This window comes from Poecile atricapillus, chromosome 7 (assembly GCF_030490865.1).
Source record: "Poecile atricapillus isolate bPoeAtr1 chromosome 7, bPoeAtr1.hap1, whole genome shotgun sequence".
NCBI classification, from domain to species: Eukaryota; Metazoa; Chordata; class Aves; order Passeriformes; family Paridae; genus Poecile; species Poecile atricapillus.
In genome coordinates this window covers 7,771,560-7,793,100 of record NC_081255.1, presented here as the reverse complement: position 1 = coordinate 7,793,100, position 21,541 = coordinate 7,771,560, and the positions used below count along the sequence as shown (strand labels likewise).

Sequence of the window (21,541 nt, the reverse complement as noted above, 5' to 3'; positions counted from 1 at the left end):
AAAAAAGTCAGGAACTTGGGTAGAAATTGCAGCAGGTTTATCTTAATGTGGAATATGTCATACATTGATGTTTAGGTGTGGAGCTGTAGACATTTCCTTGAGTATTTAAACACAGGAAGGGTCTGTGTACCCTGCTGCTTGACATGGCAAGGCAAAAGCTGGTTTAAAAGAGGGAATGTGTGTTAATTAAAAATAGCATATGCTTTTGGGTAGGAGAAACCAGCTGTAATTGTTTTATGTATAACATAAGCTGTAGCATAATTAAGCTGTTTCTTTAGTGAAAATACTGCTTTTTGAGTTAGGAAAAGGTTAAGTGGTTATGTTTAGCTTGTTCTTTAGAGGAAATATCAAGGAAGTATTGAGTGTAATTACTGGAGATTAAGATTTTGTTTGGATGTTAACTAACACATTGGTTAATGTCATGTAAACACTATTTGTCTCTTAGATTGGAAAAAGTTTTCCTTTAAAAGGGCAGCTATTGTCTCCTGCTTGGATACTTGGACACTGTTGTACCAAATTACTCCTATTCTAAGGAGAGGTGGCACTCAAACATCTCTGGAGCATCCTGCAGGTACTTTGAGCTGAAGTAACCAACATAAAGGCAGGGAAAGGCTCAGATACAGCCCCAGTGCTCAGCACTAAGGGCTGTTCCACAGGCAGCTGCATCCAGATCCTGCATCCCTCTGGCTGAGTGTTCTGGGTTGCACTGAACATTTGGAATCCTTCTTGTTCCTGCTTGTGACCAGCGAAGATCTCTTCATTTCTGTGCCTGCAGACCTCATAAATCCACTCTCTGCCTTCACAACTGAGATCTGCTGGGGGAGACAAATGTCCATGGCACTGGTCAAGCAGCCTTGGAGCTTTTCCTTTTGCCAGTGGGGATGTTGGCCACTGCAGTGATGTCTGGCCCAGTGTCACTTCAGAAAGCAGAGGATGGCTGCTGATGTCATTTATTTATCAAAAATTAGGGTTACCTGCAGTTTTCAGGCTTCAGAGCACCTGTATCATCCCAAGCCACAGAGTTGTTCAGTATTTCCAGCTTGGCTCAGAATATATTGCTCCTACAAATGTCTGTGTAAATCTCTATAAATACCTTGTTTTAGATTAATGAAAACCCCCAACAATTACAGTGCAGGCTGTGTTTGTAGCTTGGTTCCCTCTGCTTGGGCATCCATGGATTTTCATGCAGGTGATGGGACAGAAGGGATTGATTGCTCCAGGACTGACCTGGTTTCCTTCACCTCGGAAAGATCCAAATGACACCACTCACTTCACCCTTTGGGCTGCAGACACTGGGAGTCTGCAGGTTTTGTCAGAGCCCACAAAAAGAACGTGAGGAAAGGAGCCTGCTGGTGGTCTTGTGTTTGCCACCTCTATGTCTGCTTTTCCTTTTAAAAAAAGAGCTCCACAAACCAAAAACTGGGAAGTCACTGCTTCAGGGCTTTTTATTAAGTGTGGTATTTCCTTCCATGCATATGCTAAAATGTGTACAGTGAGTCATGAAATCACAGCTCCTAGCAAGCATAAGACTTGCTCAAAATTATGTTATGTGTTTTACATTTATTTCCCTTCCTCTGAGTGTCTTTACTACTAATTTCCAGCTATGATTATGGTGCAGTTATTAATTAAGTCGTTACAGTTAAATGAGTAATCTGCCAGGCTTTGCTTTAGATCGCAGCGCTATTTAACTATGACATTACTTACGGTATGTTTGTTTTTATTTTTTGACTGTAATCTGGAAAATATTTTCCCTGTCTTAAATTGGGGTTTTTTTTCAAAGGGAAATTCTGTGATGAGAACTGGAAAACTTTACATAGACCTTATTGGAATATTAATTAAACTTCCCCTTCAATATTTAAAACAAACAAAAAAAACACCTCAACCCCATGTTATCTTGCAGAGTGTGCTGCTATTTTTCACGGGCAGTTTGCTCAGATTGTTCAGCTCCTCAGTGGGTTCTTGAAAAGGCTCCAGGTGCTGAGTCATGTGCACACTGCTGCTGGGAGCCAAGAAGGATTTTGGACAGAGGAATAATAAAATATTCTGTTTATGACAGTTATTAATAGGGCTGTGGGGAGGGTACAGCAGCCTTTTGTGAAAGGTGGCTTTGCCCTCAGCCAGGAGGGATTTGTATCTTATTTGGGTTTTACTGCCTTACTCAGTGTTATAGATACACATTGCATTGTTGGCTTTTTGCAAATATTAAAATGAATGTTATATGTATAAGGTCAGAAAACTTTGTTATATTAATATAGTTCCTTCTATTTCTGTTATTGATGAAACTTAGAAATAGTGGTATAATATACATATATGTTGAGCTGTGGCATAGTATTAAAACAAAAACTACTTTTGCTTGTACAACCCAAAGACTGAAAAAGATGGTTAGAGACCCCCCTCCATTCTTAGATTATCTTGTCCAGATGAGGACAGCAGTGACCAGAGCTCTGGGGGAGGAATTTATTGCATTTCTGTTATCAGGGAATGTGAAACTCGGTGGAGCCAAGAAGATCGATTTATTGGGAAGGGGGCGAGTCAAAAACTAAACAAAGAAACATCCAAAACTTAAGAAGAATGTTTGAATATGAATGAGAATTTATGAATATGCAGGAAGGTTCTGTTTTTAAGGGACAATCCTTTGTTAGCAAGGTGTGCTCTCTTGGCTGAATGCAGAGACACCCGGCCATATCTGTACACTTTATTTTTATCTCCTAATTGTCTTTCTATTAAACTTTTAAATTCTATAAAAAAACATGTGAACCTCGTTTTTCACACCACTAAAGAGCTGGGAGAAATGCTGAGCTCATATCTTAGTCAGGAAGGAAGGATCTGATCAATTTAAACCATGTAAAACGATGCCTAATTTTATAAATACTTCAAGATGTATTTCCTATAGTAGCATCACCTCCAAAGGGTTGATATTTAGGGTGAATATTTAGGTTTAATATTTAGGGTTAATATTTCGCTCCCGCTGCAGGTAGTGTGAAGTTCAGCCGAGCTGTAAAGTCAGAGGGATACAGGTGGAAAATACCTTTGGAAGAGAACATTGTTTGTCCTCATTTCACGCCTCATTAGCGGCACCGCCGGAGGAGCCTCCCGCATTGTTCCGGGGACAAGGGACATCTCCTCCCCATCCCAGGGCTCTCATCTTCGGACCACCTGGGGGACAAGGGACATCTCCTCCCCATCCCAGGGCTCTCATCCTCGGACCACCTGGGGGACAAGGGACATCTCCTCCCCATCCCAGGGCTCTCATCCTCGGACCACCTGGGGGACAAGGGACATCTCCTCCCCATCCCAGGGCTCTCATCCTCGGACCACCTGGGGGACAAGGGACATCTCCTCCCCATCCCAGGGCTCTCATCTTCGGACCACCTGCGTTTGGGGTGGAGAGCACCCTCCTCCCCTCGGCTCTCCTGGCACTGGCCTTAACTAGCAAAGGAAAAGACGGCAGCAATTATGGCACACGCAATTAACGAGCTTCTAATCTCCAGCCTTGTGTGTAATTGCTGCTGTCAAATACAATTAGTCTCTACCCAAGTTCCCTTCCCAGGGGGATGGCCAGGCCAGGCACACAGGAGAGGAGGGGAGTGAGTGTCTGAAACTTTAGGAGAGTTTACATTTTCTTGTTGTTGTCCTGATAATCCTCACTCCTCAAATAGAGAAATGTTAATCCAGAGCATTAAGGGAACATGATGGCCAGCAGAGCAGGTCTGCTCTTGTGTCTGAAGTGTCTTCTGTGAAATTTCTCGCCTGAGACGATACCAGTTTAATTACAATTCAATCAGCACTTGTCAGGGATTTACTGGCACTTTCCTGTGATCCTGACAGGGTTCCAGCACATCACCTGTCCTGCCAGACTGGAGTTGCTGCATCTCTCAGGTGTAGTTCAGGGAGCTGGGACATGGGCCAGGGTTTCTCCTACCCCTGCCAAACAAACCTCTGTGAGCACCCAGCAAATGCAGCTCCTCCAGCCATGGTGGCTCAGCACCCTTGGTTGCACTTCAAAGCCCTGCAGCACTTTGAAAGGCCATGACAGATTTTGGTGGCTGCTGAAGGCTGCCACATTCCTGCCAAGGAGAGGGTTTCACCACTCTCCTGCTGTGTGTGCACATCCCAGACAGGTACAGAGCAAAGTGGTGTGTCCCTGTCCCCAGGGAATGTGCCAGGCTGACACCTGCACTGGAGGAACATGTGAATTGTGCAGCACAAATGCAGACTGGAATCTGCACTACGCATTTGCTGCTGCTGAAATGCTTGAGAAGCTTTGAGTGGAATCATTTTGTTTGGAGCGTTCCTTGTCTGCATCCCACAAAGCTGGATGCAGCTGCTGCTCTGACTTAAGCTGCATCAGGCTCAGAGGAAGAGGAAAATAATACAATAAGTAATGCAGACTTCTTCCATGTGGTGTGGTGGCTCAGGTGTGAGATCCTGATATATCACTCTTGTTTAAGTTGTCTCACTTTTCTATTTCCAAGGTGCGTGATGATGAAAAACCTCAGTCTTGACCATTTTAAGGCATTAGTCAGGGTAACTTTGAAGATAAGTATTTTGATGAGATGAACCTTTTTTTGCTGATGCCTTTCTCTTCTTCTTAATTATGTATTTATGAGAAGTTATTTAAAGGTTTTGGGTGTGGAAAAAAGCCAGAGCGAGATGTGAGGGAATTGGGGGGATGATAGATGTGCAGCACAGCCACGTGCCTTGCCAAATGGCTATTGCTGTATTTGCTGGGTGTCTGGCCATGCAAAACCAGCCAGGCAGAGTTCCCATGTTGCTCTGCATAAAACTGGGATGGCCCTACATTTAACCCATGCTTGGGATCTAGCTCTTCTGTTAACTCGAAATTATGGTCTTCCATTTTTTTAAAGGCTTTACTGAAACTTGTGCTGTTCCTGGTGTTTTGTAGTATTTCTGTAGTCTTCTCTGTACCTTCCTTGTCCGGATCAGGAGTCCCTTGCCCTGCATGTAAATAGCTGTGTCCCATTCCATCCCAGCTAATCACTGAGAGTGAGTTCATTTGCATTTCTATGGCAACTTCTGCCTCTCCAGCTTGAAGTGGGTCATTGGGAGGACCCATGAATTTGCCATCTTGTTAAATCTGTTGTAGCTTTGTAGATTGGAACAAAGCTTGGGTGTGGAAATGAAAAACAAACCATGCCAGTCCTTTCTTCAGGGATAGAGCAGGAGAGTGATCCACCAAACCAACCCCCATCAGGAAACTACTGCTCCTCCTCTTAAATGATAATTTTCATCCCGCTCCCCAAAAATGCCAGAGGAGAAACGGATCATTTTGCAATCACAGGAGAGTTTTGTGACAAAACCCACACAAAGAAAATGTTTGTCTCTAATTGTTTTGCATTTTCATAATGCTTACTATGATAAAACCATCTTCTCTTTCTCCTTTATTTTTCAATCATGATTAGGCTTTAATGCTGTTAAAGCTTATAAGTGAGTTTGAGCCACTGTCTTGTTGAAGAGAAGATGGAGCTGAAATTTTCAGTGAGGCATTGGACAGGGTTTTTAATGTGTCTGTCATTATATGTTAACCTCTGAACTGAGACACGACGTCTGTTTTATGGCTGACAACAATTTAAAATTATACATCTTGACATGGTGGATAAAGGAAGAAGGGGGAGTGGGAGGGAAAAAAAAAAAGAATTAATGATGTTAGCAAATATTAGTCCCTGTATTTCCATTTTGTTCCAAAAGTGGTTGTCAGGCTTTGAGGCTGCCTGGAGCAGCATTGCCAGTGACAGCCAGCCGGGATGCAATTGTCCCTTGGATCGAGCTGGGCTCTTATTGACAAATCCAGTGCACTGAGGCAGGGACGAGGATGCTCCACTGTCTGTTCCTGGAGGAGTGTGGTTTTTCTCCTGGCATTCCTGGTGACATTTGAAAAGGATCGTTCTGGGCTTAGTGGAGTTCCCTGCACCAGTCCCCGAGCCCATCTGGAGTCAGGGGAGTTGAAGATGTCTCTTCAGGAGTACGTTTGCTGCATACTGAAGCCCCGATGTGCCCGTGATTTATGCTGGCTTTGGCCAGCCAGACCCGCCCACCAAACTTAACTGTCACAGCAGCAGTGGCTTTGACATCAGCCCTAATTGTACACCAGCCACAAAGGATCAGTGGGCAAGGGGAAAACATGAGAAATTTCACTGTTTAAGGCATGTCTTACACTTCTCTATCATCTTTTCCCCTATTTCTTACATGCCACTGCCTGTGCTTTGGCACACAGGTACAATCCTCCAGGGTGTCTTCACATGCTGTCACAAATCCCTCTTTATTCCCACAGTTTTTAACTGGCATTTTAAGAGCAGTGTATTGTTCTTGTGGAATCCACAGCAATTCTGCCTTTCCTACAGCACCTCTCTTGTGTGGTCCAACCACAGATCTACTGCTCTCATCTCCCTTGGGTTCAGGTTCCAAATTATGGAAGTCCTGGATTGTCCTGTTCCTTAACTATCAGTAGTTACCCGTGCATCTGCAGTGCTTCTGGACAGCGCTGCCAGCAGTGAAAGAAATGGAGCTGGCTTAATTGAGAGCCACATAGTTAATTATCAGTGCCTTTTTAACAGAGGAGACGGGAAATTTGCTGTGTCAGTTTTTAATTTCATTGTGGTTTGCAGGGTAATGTGACTTTAAACTCATGAGTCATTATCTGCATATAGGTAGCCCTAAGAACCCTCTTTTGCTGTACAACTGTCAAGAGATTTAAGGAGGAAAAGGGCATCTGTGTATTACTGATCCCTTCAGCCAGGATGAGCAACAAATAAAAACACCAGTTGCTGTCAGTGATGTCAGTAGCTGTGACGTGATTTGGAGGGAGCTGCTGCTTCTTCCCCCTCTTTTTGTGTCACTGACTTTGGAACATCGTGCTCAGATATTGCGTGGAAGTTCTGGCAGGCTGGGCAGCAAGGATTTTGGAAGTGGTCAGATGAGCTCATGGACAGGCAGGTTGTCAAAGGCAGCTGGAAAGAAACCAGTTTGTATCTGTGCTGCAACAGACTCAACTTTTTTGGGAAGCCTGGACACATTCCCCTTTGAAAGCTCAGTGAGGATGAATGGTGGAACCTTTTCTCTGTCTTCATGGCTAAATACTGAGAAAACAGAATATGAAGAAGGTCCAGGAAAATAAACTTGTTCTACATATCAAGGACTGTGATGGAATAAGCTTGCTTCAACGTTCATAAATTGAATATTGAATTACTTATTTCTGTGTGAAAGAGATGAGATAAAAGCTACTTGGACAAAGTAACTTGTATATGGATTAAAAGCCAGAGAAGTTTTTGCCTGAGTGTTTTTGGGAAAGCCTTTATCACTAAGTTTCCCAATGACCTTATGTGTACTCAATCAATGTGATTAATCTTTGGTAGAAATGCATTTGTTGTGCAAAGAAGGTGAACTTAATCCTAGAAATCTTTTTTCTTTTTTTAACAATTTCTGCCTCTAGAAAGATTAAATGTATTTTTTCAAATGTTTTTTCTGACTAGGAATAAAAGCAACAACCAAGAACTAGAGTGGGAAGAGATGAAAGAATATAGATTAAAAATTTTTTTGCAGTTCCTGACACTGATTGAATGGCCATCATCCCTCAGTATCAAACAGGATAGGCTAGTAGTGAGTACAGCTTCATTGTATAGGAATAACTCTTCTGTGCACTTTCAGGTGATCTGAAATTAATTTTATTTTATTAGTGGAATCTAAGTAATTGATGGACAGTAAGGTTCCCTGCTAAATAACTTTTCTAAGAGGGGCACTGCACTGTAAAGACTCTGAAGCCCTTTCCCTTGAAGAAAGGAGAACTTCATGTCACCTTCTCTAAATTAGAGAGAGCCTACTTGCCATGGAATAGTCACCAAAGGCAATTTTCTTTCCATGTGTTTTTATAAAGAAGTATGTCTGTGATTATCTGCAAACCCCATGTTATGGCTTTGGGCTGCTACAGGAGAACTGAAAGGTAGAACTGGTTGGCTCAAGCTGGGTAGAATGTAAAAATAAATGTGTTATAGGGAACTAGTACACTGATTTAAAACAAAAGCAACCTGAGGAGCAGGAAAACAAATGTAAGGCTGCATTATTAAAAATAAAAAAAAAAAAATCAACATCTTTCTAGGTAGAATTCTGATGGGACAGCAATGCTTTTGTGTGTAATGGAGCTGATGAGAGGGATGGGGAACCTCTCCTATGTGGAAAGGCTGAGAGCTGGGATTGTTCAGCCTGGACAAGAGAAGGCTTCGATGTGATCCAGTTGTGGCCTTCCAGTACCTGAAGAGAATCTACAAAAAAGAAGCAGAAAGATTATTTACAATAGCTGGAGTGACAGGACAAGAAGGAATGACTTCAAATTGAAAGAGAGTAGATTTAGATTAAATATCAGAAAAAAATTCTCCCCTGGGAGGCTGGGGAGACCCTGGCACAGGTTGCCCAGAGAAGCTGTGGCTGCCGCTGGCGTGGGAGTGTTCCAGACCAGGTGGCACAGGGCTTGGAGCACCCTGGTCTAGGTGTCCCTGCTCAAGACAGGAGAGTGAAACTAGACGATTTTTAAGGTCCCTTCCAACCCAAATCATTCCAGGTTTCTGTGATACAGCTACAGAGAAGTTGCAAGAGGCTGGGACTTTTATCCTGACCTTTTTCACCCTAGGTGTGACACTGCCATCACAGAAAGCCTCAGACCTGTCCACTGGCAGCAGCAAGTTGCAATTAATGGGTTGGTTTTGTAAGGAATTGCTGCTGCAAATTCCAAACGAGTTTTGGCTGCTTATCTGAAAACCAAAATACTTAATGCCGTGGAAGAGTTGAGGTTTCTGGTTCCCTGCACCCCCTAATTGGGTCAGGCTTTCAGACAGCAGGCACTTACCCCTGCTGAAAGTCTGGCATCAATGAAAAGTCAGGCAATTGAAGATCCCAGGCTGCAGGAAGGTTTTTTTGAAAAGGTAGGCCTGGGGCTCCATATCGATCAATCATTATTCTAATTGTTCATTTCTATTATGGTGGGAATCATTCAGAATCCTAGAGTTCCTGGGAGTAAATCATTTGGAAATGCTGCCCATTATAAAATTTAATTTTAAATCTATATTAAATAGATTTATAAAGGCAAGTTTTGCAATCTAGTAACAGAATATTATGCTGCCTCACAGAGGCTCAGCTTTTGGGTCCTGAGGGGCCAGGGCTGGGAATGAGAGTTGGGAATATGGTGGGAGCTGGGATGCTGGACCAATCTTTCTTTTTCTTTCAGACAACAGAGAAGAGGGGAAAGGAAAGCAAAACTGTATTTGGAGGCCCAGTCATCAGCTCATTATATCAAGAAGAAGAAATAATCAGGTGATTATCTGTGCTGGAATTCGGTTAAAAACAGTGTTTTTCTAATGTCATTTTGTTAAGCTTTTTTTTTGCTTTTTTTTTTTTTTTTTTTTTTAATATTGCACAAGTGTGGTGGCAGCTACAGTAGGATAATAAATGACAGGAAAGAACTTTTCAGGTCCATAATCATTTAAATCAATATCTGCCTGTATCATTGCCAGGTAGTAACCTTTCCCTAGCACAAGATGTGGGGGAAGGGCAAGGCTTCCCATTTTTCAGTTATATGGCTTAAAAAAAAAGGTAATATTGGATATTTTTAATAGAAAGCTATTCAGGCACTACCTTTTCCAAATAGTTATTTCTTTACCAATACATTCATTAGGGACTGTTCAGTGAAGGTTTTAGTGTTGGACAATGTTTGCCTTCAGGGACAGTTTGTGCCTTATATCAAATTAATTTTTTTCTGGGCTCTCCAGCTAGAAAAGCCAGCTCTGCATTTACTGAACTAGAGTGGCTGCTACTTAAAACTGTCAAGGTGCAAGTAGTAAGTGACATTAGCTACTGAATAAGGACACCTGGATGGTTTTTGTTTGGTTGGTTTTTTTTTGTTTTTTTTTTGCTGTTCCAGGCTACTAATCATTGATATAATATTAAACAGCAATATCTAAATGATTTTGTGGAGGAAATTTTAAAATACTGTCTCATATTTTTAGTTAAAATTAACAGAGAAGACTAAATTTTTGACAGTGTTTCCTGACATGCAGTCACCCATTTACATGTGTATGATCCCATTTTTTAATTAATGTCTTGCATCTTTTTACATCCAGGAAGTGTAAACACTGATTTCAGGACATGCAGTCTCCAGCTGAGAACTTACCTAAAGAGTTAAAACTCTAGCACAGCATTTCTTTGACTTGTTGTCACAACCCAAGGAACAGAAATCTTGATCAGGTGGCTCCAAACCCTTTGCAAAGAGCTCAGGTAGGAATGGAGGCAGCTGTTGTAAGCAGGCAGGGTGGCAGTTGTGGTGCTTGGCAGCAATGCAGGCATTTCCCTCAGGATTGCAATCCACTTTAGAGTGGATTCCTTGGCCAGGAATGGTTTCCTAACCTTGCTTGGAGAGACAACACGTCTTTGACTTGCCCTGGCCCTTGAGCAGAGGTGGTCAGGTGTGACCTTGGTTTAACACACTGAGGAATGGCACTTCTGCAGCTCCTTTTTTGGCCCTGCTCTAGCAGTGCAGGTCTCAGCCAACATCCTTGATCTCACAGTTTGACTTTGTGGTTTAAATCCTGTTCAAGCTCTCCTTGCAGGGGTGGAGCACATCCCTAAAGTGCTCTCAGAGTCTTGGCTATCCCAAATGCTGCCTATGCCCTTTCTTGGGTTTGAAATACAGCATAATGTACAGAAAAACAGAATTTGCTCTGGTTGACCTGACCAGCCTAAATCTTTTCGTAGGTTTGTTTTTATTTCCAAAAATACAGCTGCAAATACTTTTTTCCCAAACATACCATGAGGAACATAGGTGCTGTTTGTTTAACACAGCACAGCTGTCCTTACAAATGAGGCTGTAGGCAGGTGTAGTCTCCCACACAGCCGGAATAGGGTGAATCTGCTGAAATTTGTTGAATGAAGTGTCCTGACTCTGCTGGCAGAGTGGAAACTCGTGTAGTCTGTCAGCACAATTTGACTCCCAGGCATCAGTGTCTTCCTTGCAAGACAGGAATGAGCAAGTGGCATCATCATCTACCCACAGAGTTTTACAGCTTTGCATTTCCTGGTTCTTTTGTCTGTTGTTCATTCTCTTCCTGGAATAGGGAATAAACATGCAAGTATAGGCACATCTTTGGTATGATAATTCCACTAATAAGAGCATAGCCTTAAACAGCAAAATTGCTCTGGTACCAAACCAATCAAGCAGATAAACTGGTAATGCACATTCCAATAAACCAAAGAGGGAGTGGCTCAAAACATTAGGTTTGGTATCCAAGTTTGTCTAGAGCAAGTACTGGTTCACCTGAGAAAGGTGACTTTTGTGAGGCTGTGAGTGGTTACTTACAAAAACATAAGTTTAACATTCAGTAATTCTTCATAAAACAGAATATTGCCTTTAAAAAAATTAAGGCACTTTCTGTAGAGGAAGAACATGAAATATTTTAAGGAGAAAGGAAACTGATTAACTTGAGCCAAGATAAGCTTTAACACATTGGTAGTTCGGGGTAAGTCCCCTGCTGTCAGTTCAGTGTGTATGTGTGTGCTCCCTCAACACCTGCTATCTGAGAAAAGAAACTTTGATGCAGACTCTTATTGACTTAGTTGCATGGTGGAGTTTGTCTGAAGCTTTGCAACAAGCTTGCAAAAATGTAAATAATAGAAATCAAACCACTTTAGTTTGTTTCCCAGCTCTGTTGATGGGATAAGTATCTTCTTGTTACAGGATCACTAAAGAAGCCCAGAGTAAGAAAAACCCCTTATTTTGTATACTAAAAGCTAAAACTCGAGTCCTCATCAGCCCTAACAGATTGCTGGGAGCAATTTCTCAGCAGGTATTACTCTGCCAAACACAGCCTACCGTGTGCACTTTAGGATTCTGCTGATCCAAAGGCAGGAAAAGGCTGCTGATTTATCTGGAGCCACAACCTCAGCTTGCACCAGGAGATAGACAAGAATCCAGGTGCAGAGTTTTGAAGGGTCACCTAAGCAGGTTCACTTGTTTTATTCTTTACCAGAACCTTTTGAACAGTTTATCATAAATGATTAAAGCCCTCCAAGCTGTTGCTGTGTTGTTTGAAGAGGAGAGGTTTTGTTTTAAATAGAATAAACCCCTGGTTTGCCATCAGCAGTAGGTAGCAAAAAAGCAGTGGTGCCATTGATTTCAAACTGAGTGTCTAAAATTATGCCTAAATAGTACTTACATTCCTTTTGTGGAATGAAATACTTGGGGGTTTAGGATGCAGATCTGTAAAGGATGGACTAAATGAAGTTACCATACCCTGCCCTAACATGGATTAGCAATAGGAGGAACATGGCTGGTGCCAGGGCCACTTTTTTTTTTTTCCTTATCACTAATTATCTCAAACGTTTCTAACTGAGAACAAGATAGAAAAATGGTCAGTCTGGCTCACAGCACATTGCACTGATTCCAAATAAATTCAAGAGCATCCACAGAAACAGGTTATACCGATCTAATTAAATCAATTTAGAAAGAGATTCGGTTAAATCAGTGCAATTTGTGTGTTCATAGATCAGCCCTCAAATCAGGAGAAGGTCTCTTGAGCTAATGAGGCGTAGCAGTTATTTACTTTGGGGTACTGGGCACCGGTCATCAATTAGGAGTCATTAATAAACCCTTGCAATAAAGAGCTCGAGTACCCCCAGTGAGTAATGGGGAGCAGTTGCAGGATGTATTAGCATAGTGCTCTGCCTCTGGGTTTCTCTGCAAATCACTTATCTCCCCTTGGGCACTGCATAAAACTCCTGCATGCTGGTGACTGATGATGGGACTCCGAGGTTCCCTTGGAAGGAAAAATTTAGAAATTATCAGTGATTTCAAGCTGGGTATAGTGGTGGTTTGTCTATTTTTTTACTGCTACATAAAGCTTTTATGTCCCTTTTCTGGTCTTATTACCAGAACAAAGCAGTAGTAGTGGAGGTCTTTTGTGATCAAAGCACTATCATTGGAGTTTCACAAACCTGGGACACGACCAGTGATCTGAAGTTGACTGATGTGTTAGCAGTATAAATCTCATCTAAGACACAATCTGAGAGATACGCCAAAAACGCCGTAGCCTTGGAAATCCAGCTTTATCTTTCAGTATTTTTTTTAAAGCCGAGGCAAAGAGTAGGCAGTTTATAAGTGTTTTCAGGAAACAAATACATTGATTTGGCAGGTGGAGAATGAGAAATAACGCTGCCAAATGTCCGTGTCCCTTTCCACTTCCACTGGAGGAGCCCTCCTGTGCTCTGCCACGATCTGCTTCCGCAGGGCCTTGGCATGCCAGGATGGGAATGACATCTGCCAGTCAGCACAGAGGCCTCCCTGAGCTGTGTTTTACACTTCTCCCATCCACAGGGATGCTGAAGAAGCCCTTTCCTGGTCGAAACTACCACCCTTCCCCAGACATTTGGGAGCAACCCCAGTCGTGAGTGGGGAAACATTTAGGATGTGGGTGCGGAGCGGGCACCCCTGGTGTGCAGGACCTGCCTGATGCCGTGCAATCCATCAGAATTGTATTAATCCCACTAACGAAGCCGCCATCTGGTCCTGCTGCCGGGCCGGCTCATGAGAGCCCCCATGATGGATGGCCCTGGGAATTGATTAGTTGTTGTGTGAGACAAATGAACTGTTTTGGCAGAAAATACCAGAGGTCGCTGCATGTGGTCAGGCACAAAGGCTGCTGAATTTTAAAGAGCTGCTTCCAGCATCCATTGCAAGGATGCTATTTCAGAGCAGCGATGGCTTTTGGGATGAGCCCAGTGCTCCAGAGCAGGGCTGGGGTTTTGTTGTCTCCCTCCAGCCCTACTTTTGGGAACACCAGCACTGGAAATGAGTGGAAAGCTGCAGAGACATGCGATATCTGTATTGGGAATTACAGGCTGGCGTTGTGCATGTGGGTGGCTGCATCACATGTGTCACTCTCAAGTGCTGGGCTGTGGAAGAGCTTTCCTGCTTCTGTGGAGCCCAGGCAGCCCACAGAGTGCTCAGGCAAAACACCTGCAGCTGGTCCTGGCAGCTGGGATTTTGGGTTTTTTCAGGTCACTGTTCAGCAGACCAATGTTCAGCAGACCAATCTTTTGACTTCAAGATGATTGCCAAGTTTATTGCTTCCCCCCTTTTTACTGTCCCTGGAGCAGTGACCTTTGGGGCTTTGCTTTGTTGTGCAAAGGGTTCAGGCCTGCCTTCCCTTTGGAGAGCACATCCTTCCGTGGTGGCTCCCACTCGACCGCCTCCTCTGCGGTGGGGAATTGGATGACACGCGTCCCGCCACGTCCCGGCGGCTCTCGGAGGGATGGCACACCAGTGTGCCGGCAAGTGGGCAACACTTCCCTCGGGACGGCCTGCCGGCTCAAAATAAACTTGAGTTATGGATTTATTCAGCTTGTAAAACCTCAGCTGGCATAAATAATTGAGAAAGCAAAGGTTTGTCTGTGGAGCGTACCTCAGGGACCTGCTCCTGCCTCCCTCCCTCCCACCACCCTTTCTTATGAAAATGATCCCAGTTGCACTGATAGATAATAACAACACCAAGCAATTAAAAGCTATGGGTGGCTGGAGAGAGGAGAAAAGGTTCAGTTAATGAGCTTTTCCTCTTCCTGTGCCCAGGAGAGCCTCCGAAGTGACGAGGCGATTAAAGCGAAGAGATAATTATAGATTATGTGAAAATGGGTCCCTTGGGGGGGCCGAGGGCCCTGACATAAACAGTGAGTGTTTCGAGCCCTCTCGGCTCCCCGCACACGTCCCGTTCCGCTCCGCCGCCGCGCCGCTCGCTCGCCAGCGCCGTGCCAAGCACACGGGCGAAGCCACCTGTTAGCGGCACCCGGGGCCACTCCACAGCAAATCCATTGGGATGTGCCTTGGACCAGCCCCAGGAAAAGGGGAAAGGATGCCCAAAAAACCTGGTCTCAGCCCTCTGCCCTGAGCTTTGCGCTGGAGGTAACCTGCGGAGGGGGAGGAAGGGGACAGGGCAAACCTGGAGAGGGTATTGTCTGCACGAGGGTAAAATAATGTGAGTTTCAAATCTCTTCTTTGACTTTTTCAGTGGCAGCCTTGGTGCTGTTTAGAAAGCAAGGAGTTTTACAGCACTCCAGATAAGAAGGAAATGATCAACTGGCAGCAGATCTTTTCCATGAGCTGTTTTAAACCTGTTGGCTCAACACGTGTGTTTTGGACAGCCTATGGAGAAGGCTTGCAAAGCCTTCTAAGCCTGGGGAGAGATGACTTGGTTTAAGTTCTTCTAAATCCTTTTATTCAAGGATGGAAAAAGCTGCCCATGTGTTACTTGCAGGCAACAGGTATGCTTCAACTCATCTTTAAATCAGAATTACCGTCTCTTACTGGGGATGGGGGAGAGCACAAGGAAATAGCTTTGGGGGCCATCAGCAAGGGAGAAGAGAAACCCTCTGGCCATCCTCAGGAAAGAGATATAAAAACTCTACCTGCCTTTACTGACAGTCAGGTGCTTTTGTTGACTTGAAGACTCAACATTGTCTTTTTATATTTTGACTTTTTATCTCAACAATTTGACATGGAGAGAAAATTGTATCCAAGTCTTCCTTTTAGCTGTAGGTTTTGCATTATTTTGCATATCTCCATTAGGTTGAGTTTCATGGATGTCCTGAATACTGTATTTATTATGTAAATTGAGATTTTTTGGAAAATACTGATAGAAATTCTATGGGTTCTCTCCCCCATAGCATTATCTATGTCTTTGCACTGTCACTTCTGTTTTTCTCACATGTTTCTGTCTGGTTTTTGCCTGTTTCTACCACTTTCTGGGCCTTGCTGCTAACTCTTACCCGTTTTTATGAGGAGTGCAAATTCCTGCTCGGAGCAGGTCTGATAAAATCATTACATCCTTTTTCTTTTCCTGTACCTACTATGGTGGAGGTATTATTCTGTACACATACACACATGTGAAGTAAAGGAAGGGGAAAAAACGAGTTGCCAAGTTTTCAAGCTGTTTGTTATTTGTACTATGTGGTTTTCAATGCAGAGACAAGTAACAGTAATTTGTCATTATTCCATTCACACCACTCAAGAAGGATGTCCCCCCTAGTAATGGTCCCTCAAAAAATCTGAGTTGTAACTCCTCTGAGCTCTTTCCTCAATTTCCCTTCCTGGTTTTAGCTGGATCAGATTATTTTAAGTGTGTGGAGTGCAGCTTCATATGACTACTTTATTTGTAGGTAAAATGTTCTCATTGTGACCGGAAAGGGCTTGTTTCTCTCTGTTAATATTTATAGAAAAATTGGATATAATATATGCTTAACTTTTTTAAGGAGGGCATCAGGAGCAAAGGGATGGTTTAAAGATAGAGAAATAAATGCAGAGTAGAACGAAATTTCCCGAAACCTTATCTTCGGGTGGGGAAATTGGTATTCTGGATTAATTCCATTGTGGAGAATTCTGAAAGAAAAGTGGTTTTTTGGAATGGGGATATATAGAGCATTTGCAGAGTTGGTTATTCCAGAAAACTAAATCATATCCAAATAGCTGTGTCAGGTCATTTTCCCCTTACAGACAATAATATCCTTGGGAAAAGACTTTAAAAGTCCTGTCTGGAGGCTGTGGTGGGGAAATGGGCTGGTTGTGGTAGGTGAGGGTTGCTGTAATAAATGAGGGAGTGCAGTGGGGAACCAAGTTCCTGTACAGCGTTGTCTGAAAAGCAGCTTCTCCCAAAAGGCTGCTGTCAGCAGCCAGGGTTGTGTTGGAGAGGTTGGACTAACGAGGTAGGACTGGAGGGACTTCCCAGCATATCACATCAGCCTTTGTTAGCAGGGGCAGACATGTCTTGTGACCTCCATCATGAGTCTGTCAAGCTCCATCTCGAGCAGTGTAAGCTTTTGCCTTTTCTAATCCCGCTGTGAGGTTCTTTTTTTCCTGGAATTCAAGGTAATTGCATTTAAAGCATGCAGTGATCTGTTTCCCAGGAGCTTGTGTGGAAGGAGCAGGCAAGACCTCCAACGAATGAGTTCATGACAAACTGGTCAAGAAACTGGGAGCCTCCTGTGAAGTCCTTAGGCCTAAACACGGAGTGGGAAATCCCATGTGGCTCCCAAAAGAGCAGCAGCTGCAGCTCGGGTGTCTCTGCAGGGACTGTCTGTGTACAAAGAGGAGGGGTGGTGTGATGGAGAGCAGTGCTACTGAGGGAGGGCAGAGGAAGTGACTTCTTTGGACAAAGCAGTGATCTGCCACTGGAGCGAAGTATCAGTGCTTTTTCCCACCTTTTTCTGGCACCGTGGCAGGGCACAGATGCTTGAAGTCTGAAGAATCAGTGTAACTCAGTAGATGCATGACAATAAAAGACAAAGTCAAAGTTAGATCATGGCTCTGCCTGCCCTGATGGGAGCAGAGGACATGGCCTTGCTGGCATTTCATTTTTGGGGGACTAGAGGTCAAAGAGTGTCACTTTGTTTGTAACCCATTGCTCAGAAACACAGATGTTATCTAGATTTTACTTTTCCTTGCTGCACTTCTTCAGCCTGCGAGTTCAAGAGCAATGCAGAAGTGCTGTTGCATTTTAGCACCAGGGGATTGGTTCTCCAATTTCCCTGTTGCATTTCTCCTGCCCACAGCAGACTGACCTCCTTACTGGGTCTGACCAGCTCCAGCAAGCTTCCTTTTTTCTGAGTGACTAAAGCTGTCAGTCCGAGTTCTGCTGAACATCCAGAAGGTCTTTAGTTAAGGTGATTGAAAACTGGGGATGTCATGTGAGGCAACGACTCTGTGTTTAACTCTTGTGAAGCTGCCAAGTTCCTTAGCAGTGCTGATGGGCTCATTTGAACCGTGGTTTTTATCTGGAAACTAGAAAGAGAGAGGATTATATGGGTTTTTGGCTTACTTCTGGAAAACCAATGGCCTCTTTATTCCCTGCTAACAGTGCACTGGTATCACTGTACTTATGCCTAAAGGTATTATTCTTATAAGAATCTGTGAAGGGTCTTAACTTTGTTAGAGGTTCTGTTTGTTTGGTAGGTAAGGATGGAAATTTTACTGTGTCTGAAGCCAGAGTATTGCTTTTAGCTGTACAAGGAGCTGTAGGTGTGATTGAAGCACCTGTAGCACCATCATTTGATTTTTCTGCCTGCAAGCAGTTCTAAGTGAGCACTTACTGTGTTGTATCCAGGATCCAACGTGTGTTTAGCCAGGGACAGATTGTTGCAGGTGTCCTGTTTGTCCTGCTGTTTTCTCCAAGCCACATTAGTGGCCTTTGTCCAGGATGGATGGCATTGGATGGGGCTTTGGTGTGACCCAGAGTGGCTCTTACAAGAAGAGTAGCTTTAGCCTTTTCTCATTCGTGGGATTGCAGTGATTTATACCAGAACTCAAACATGGATTTTTCTGGCTAACTTCATACATTTTTTGTGCCATTTCACAGGAATAAACTGACATTTGTCCAGACATAATACTGTTAAAAACAACCTTTATTCTTCTAGGGAGCAGAATCTTCTGTTTCTTAACTTGGTGGGGGTGGGGAAAAGCACATTATTCTGCATGTGCAGTACTAGATGCCTGTTTCAATCCAATGACAGCACTGCAATGTCTGTAACAAAGTTAGAGCATATAATGTGCATGTGGCCTTTGTGTTGTGCAGTAACGTGGTGCTTCTTTTCTTTTGTTTCCTGATAGGGAAGAGGACAAGAACATTTTTGATTACTGCAGAGAAAACAACATTGACTATGTAACCAAAGCCATTCAATCAAAAAAAGTGGATGTGAATGTCACAGATGAAGAGGTATGGAGAAAAGATAAGGACCATCAATCTTTCATCTGTTTTGTGTATTAATTCACTGCTACTCCTTTTTAGAATTCCATGGTTAGGATTTTTGTAACAAGGTGCTGCAACAGTTGAACAAACACTTGGTCATTGAGACAGGGTAATCTGTTTGGAAACAGCTTTCCGCTGGATTTCTGGTAGTGTGGATGTAGCATGTGACATCAGAAGCTTAGTTTCTACATTATTTTCAGCAATACCAGCAACCACTTGCAGAGTAAGATCTTCTGAATATCTCCCTTGCCCTACTTTGTACATTAAGTGTGGTCAAACAGAAGTAAGAAATGAGGGAAACAGCTTTTTTGACCATGAAGTCTGTTCAGGTTGAAGGAGGATTTCTGACATGCCACAAGCTTTTCATCATCCTCAGATGGATGGGAAATGAGTGACACTGGCTTCCCAAAAACAGTGGCATTGTCCAGTCTTTCTCTGCTCATCAAACTCAAAACACCATTTCCCCACAAGGAGGTAATACAGGAATTGCCAGAAACCCCAAGAAAAACCAGTCTAAAACTGAATTGGCTTCATCCTTTTTTTGGCAAGTGTAAACACGTGGTGGGTGCAGTTTCCTGTTGATCCTTCAGGAGTTGTGGGTGCACCAGGTTTGTCACCTTGTTTCCCTGCTTGCACACTGCCACCTAGCCCTGAGTGGGAAAGGAGCACAGCTCCTTCCAGCACGTTGTGTTTTGGTGAACAGATGAAGTGCTTAGACATTCATAGACTGAGACGCCACAAATTCAGTTGGGTTCTCCTGTAGCTCTAAGCAGATTTCTGCCCTCTGAGCCATGACATCCCCGGCTGGGGCTCTGAATGCTGATGGCAGGGCCTTTTATTATTAATCAGGAATTCATGTGAATTAATTTTCAGAGGAGAGAAGGGAGGGGTGTTCACAATCAGGGCTGAAATTTCACATCATAAATCCAATGAACTGAAACCGTCATGTGCCACACAGCCGCTGCACCAGTGCTGTTTCTGGGCTCCATCCTCCTTCTGCAGATCACAGGTTACAGAAGGAGATGTCCAAGGCAGCCCCACAAAAAATACAGCTGGAGTCTGTTAATTAATAAAAGCTCATTTTTAGGATCACATGCTTGCAATTAAGTGCATGTTAGCATTGCTTTGTTTCCACTGCCAAGGTGCACTTTGTATTTTCTTTTCCATTCAAGTAACAAATGTGCTTGTTTTCAGCCAAAGAAATACTGTTTAAAAAAAAAAATCAAAATATTTTGTGGAAGCTTAAGTATCCAAACTGTATAAAAAACTACCAGATTGTATCCTCTTTGGGAATTATCCATGATTCCCTGATGTAGAAGATGTCTTATTTCTAACTGATGGATATTAGCAGATGGATGTTACAGAGTATGGAATTGCTTCAGCACAGGCAGGAGCCAAAAACATCTGCCTACCTGTGAAGGACTTGTGAGAGGATTCCCACTGGGACAGAATTTTCCTATAGATGAAATTCTCACAGCTTCAACAATTTTGGATTACCTCAACAAATGCAAAAAAAATAGCATACCAAAAGGAAGAATCTGAAAGAAATAATTGTTTCATTTTATGTTATGGAACTGAAAGCATCGCCAGTGTTTGGTACTCAAACATGTTCTTCCCAGTGTGGGAGGTGACTTGTTTTCCAATATCATGCAGGTTGATTGAAGTTTTAGAACCCATTTTAGACTAGAGATAACCCAGACTGAGCCTTTTGTGAAGTGTATGCAAGCATAATCTTGTCATTTTTATTAACTATTTTAGTGTTACTGTGTAAATACATCCTGCCAAATCCAAAAGCTGCCTCACCTGGCTTCTGGACATAATTCACACTATCAATCCTTTGATTTAAATGCCTATAAATTTAAAATGTCAGCAGGGTACATACAAAGAGTTAACTTCTTATGAAACAAAATCTACTGAAGTACCAAATAGGCTCGTGCTAAGCTGCAAAGACGCTCAGCTCAGCCTTTCCGTGGACAATAAAGACTTGGCTGGAGTTGTAGGGTGTTTAGATTTTATTTTTATGTGATATGGTAGTACTCCATCTAATTGTATCCCACCCCCCCATTCCATGCAAACCTGGAAGTAGTCGGTGAAAGGAGAAAGGAAATCAAGAATAAAAATGTAAAGTGGGGATGAGCCAACTTAGTCAAAGCAAAAGGATTTCAGAAAGGGCAGCAGGAGATTCTGGGGTGTAGATAGTTGCACTGGGAAACTTCCAAAGCATAAGTGGCCTTCTCCCCACAAGAAGTAAAGCTCTTCATGTGCAACATTCAAGCCAGCATACCTGCTAACAGTTTGGATATGATAAACTTCAATTTAGAATTAAACAAAGAACCTAATGACAGTAATCATGTACAGGCTTCCATTTACTGTATCTAAATTGCCCAGAGTTCAGCAGAATTGCATTCACTTATAAGAAGTAGCACAGACTAAAGCAACCTGTTTTCCTTGTGTATGTCAGCAGGACTAATGGAATAAGAAATGGACTGTGGCTGTGAAGTCACCCCAGGCACATCCTGGGAGTGTGGCTCACTTGCTGCCTGTTTGAAAATAGTATTTCTTCAGCTTGGAACAAACCAGGAGCTGCTCGAAGGCAGAGATGAGTTGCTTTTGTAATTTGTGCCAAGGGCTGTGGAGGTTGTAGCTAGATAATTTTTTTTTAATTGTTGGATAAATCCCAGTAAACAAACATGTTACCTGTGTGCAGTGTTTAAGCCCTTGCCAAAACTTTAATGAAAGGCATCTGACAGGAT

At 43.1% G+C, this 21,541-nt stretch overlaps 1 protein-coding gene across 2 annotated transcripts in view; it reads left to right on the top strand.

The window, feature by feature from the left end:
- The window catches only part of ACBD6 (acyl-CoA binding domain containing 6), an 81,595-nt gene that overhangs the window by 16,588 nt on the left and 43,466 nt on the right, over positions 1-21,541 (top strand). For both annotated transcript variants that reach the window (XM_058843092.1, XM_058843091.1), the window contains exons 4-5: positions 9,236-9,321; positions 18,650-18,755. In XM_058843092.1, coding sequence (XP_058699075.1) covers positions 9,236-9,321; positions 18,650-18,755 — 192 coding nt within the window. The remainder of the gene's footprint in view (positions 1-9,235; positions 9,322-18,649; positions 18,756-21,541) is intronic.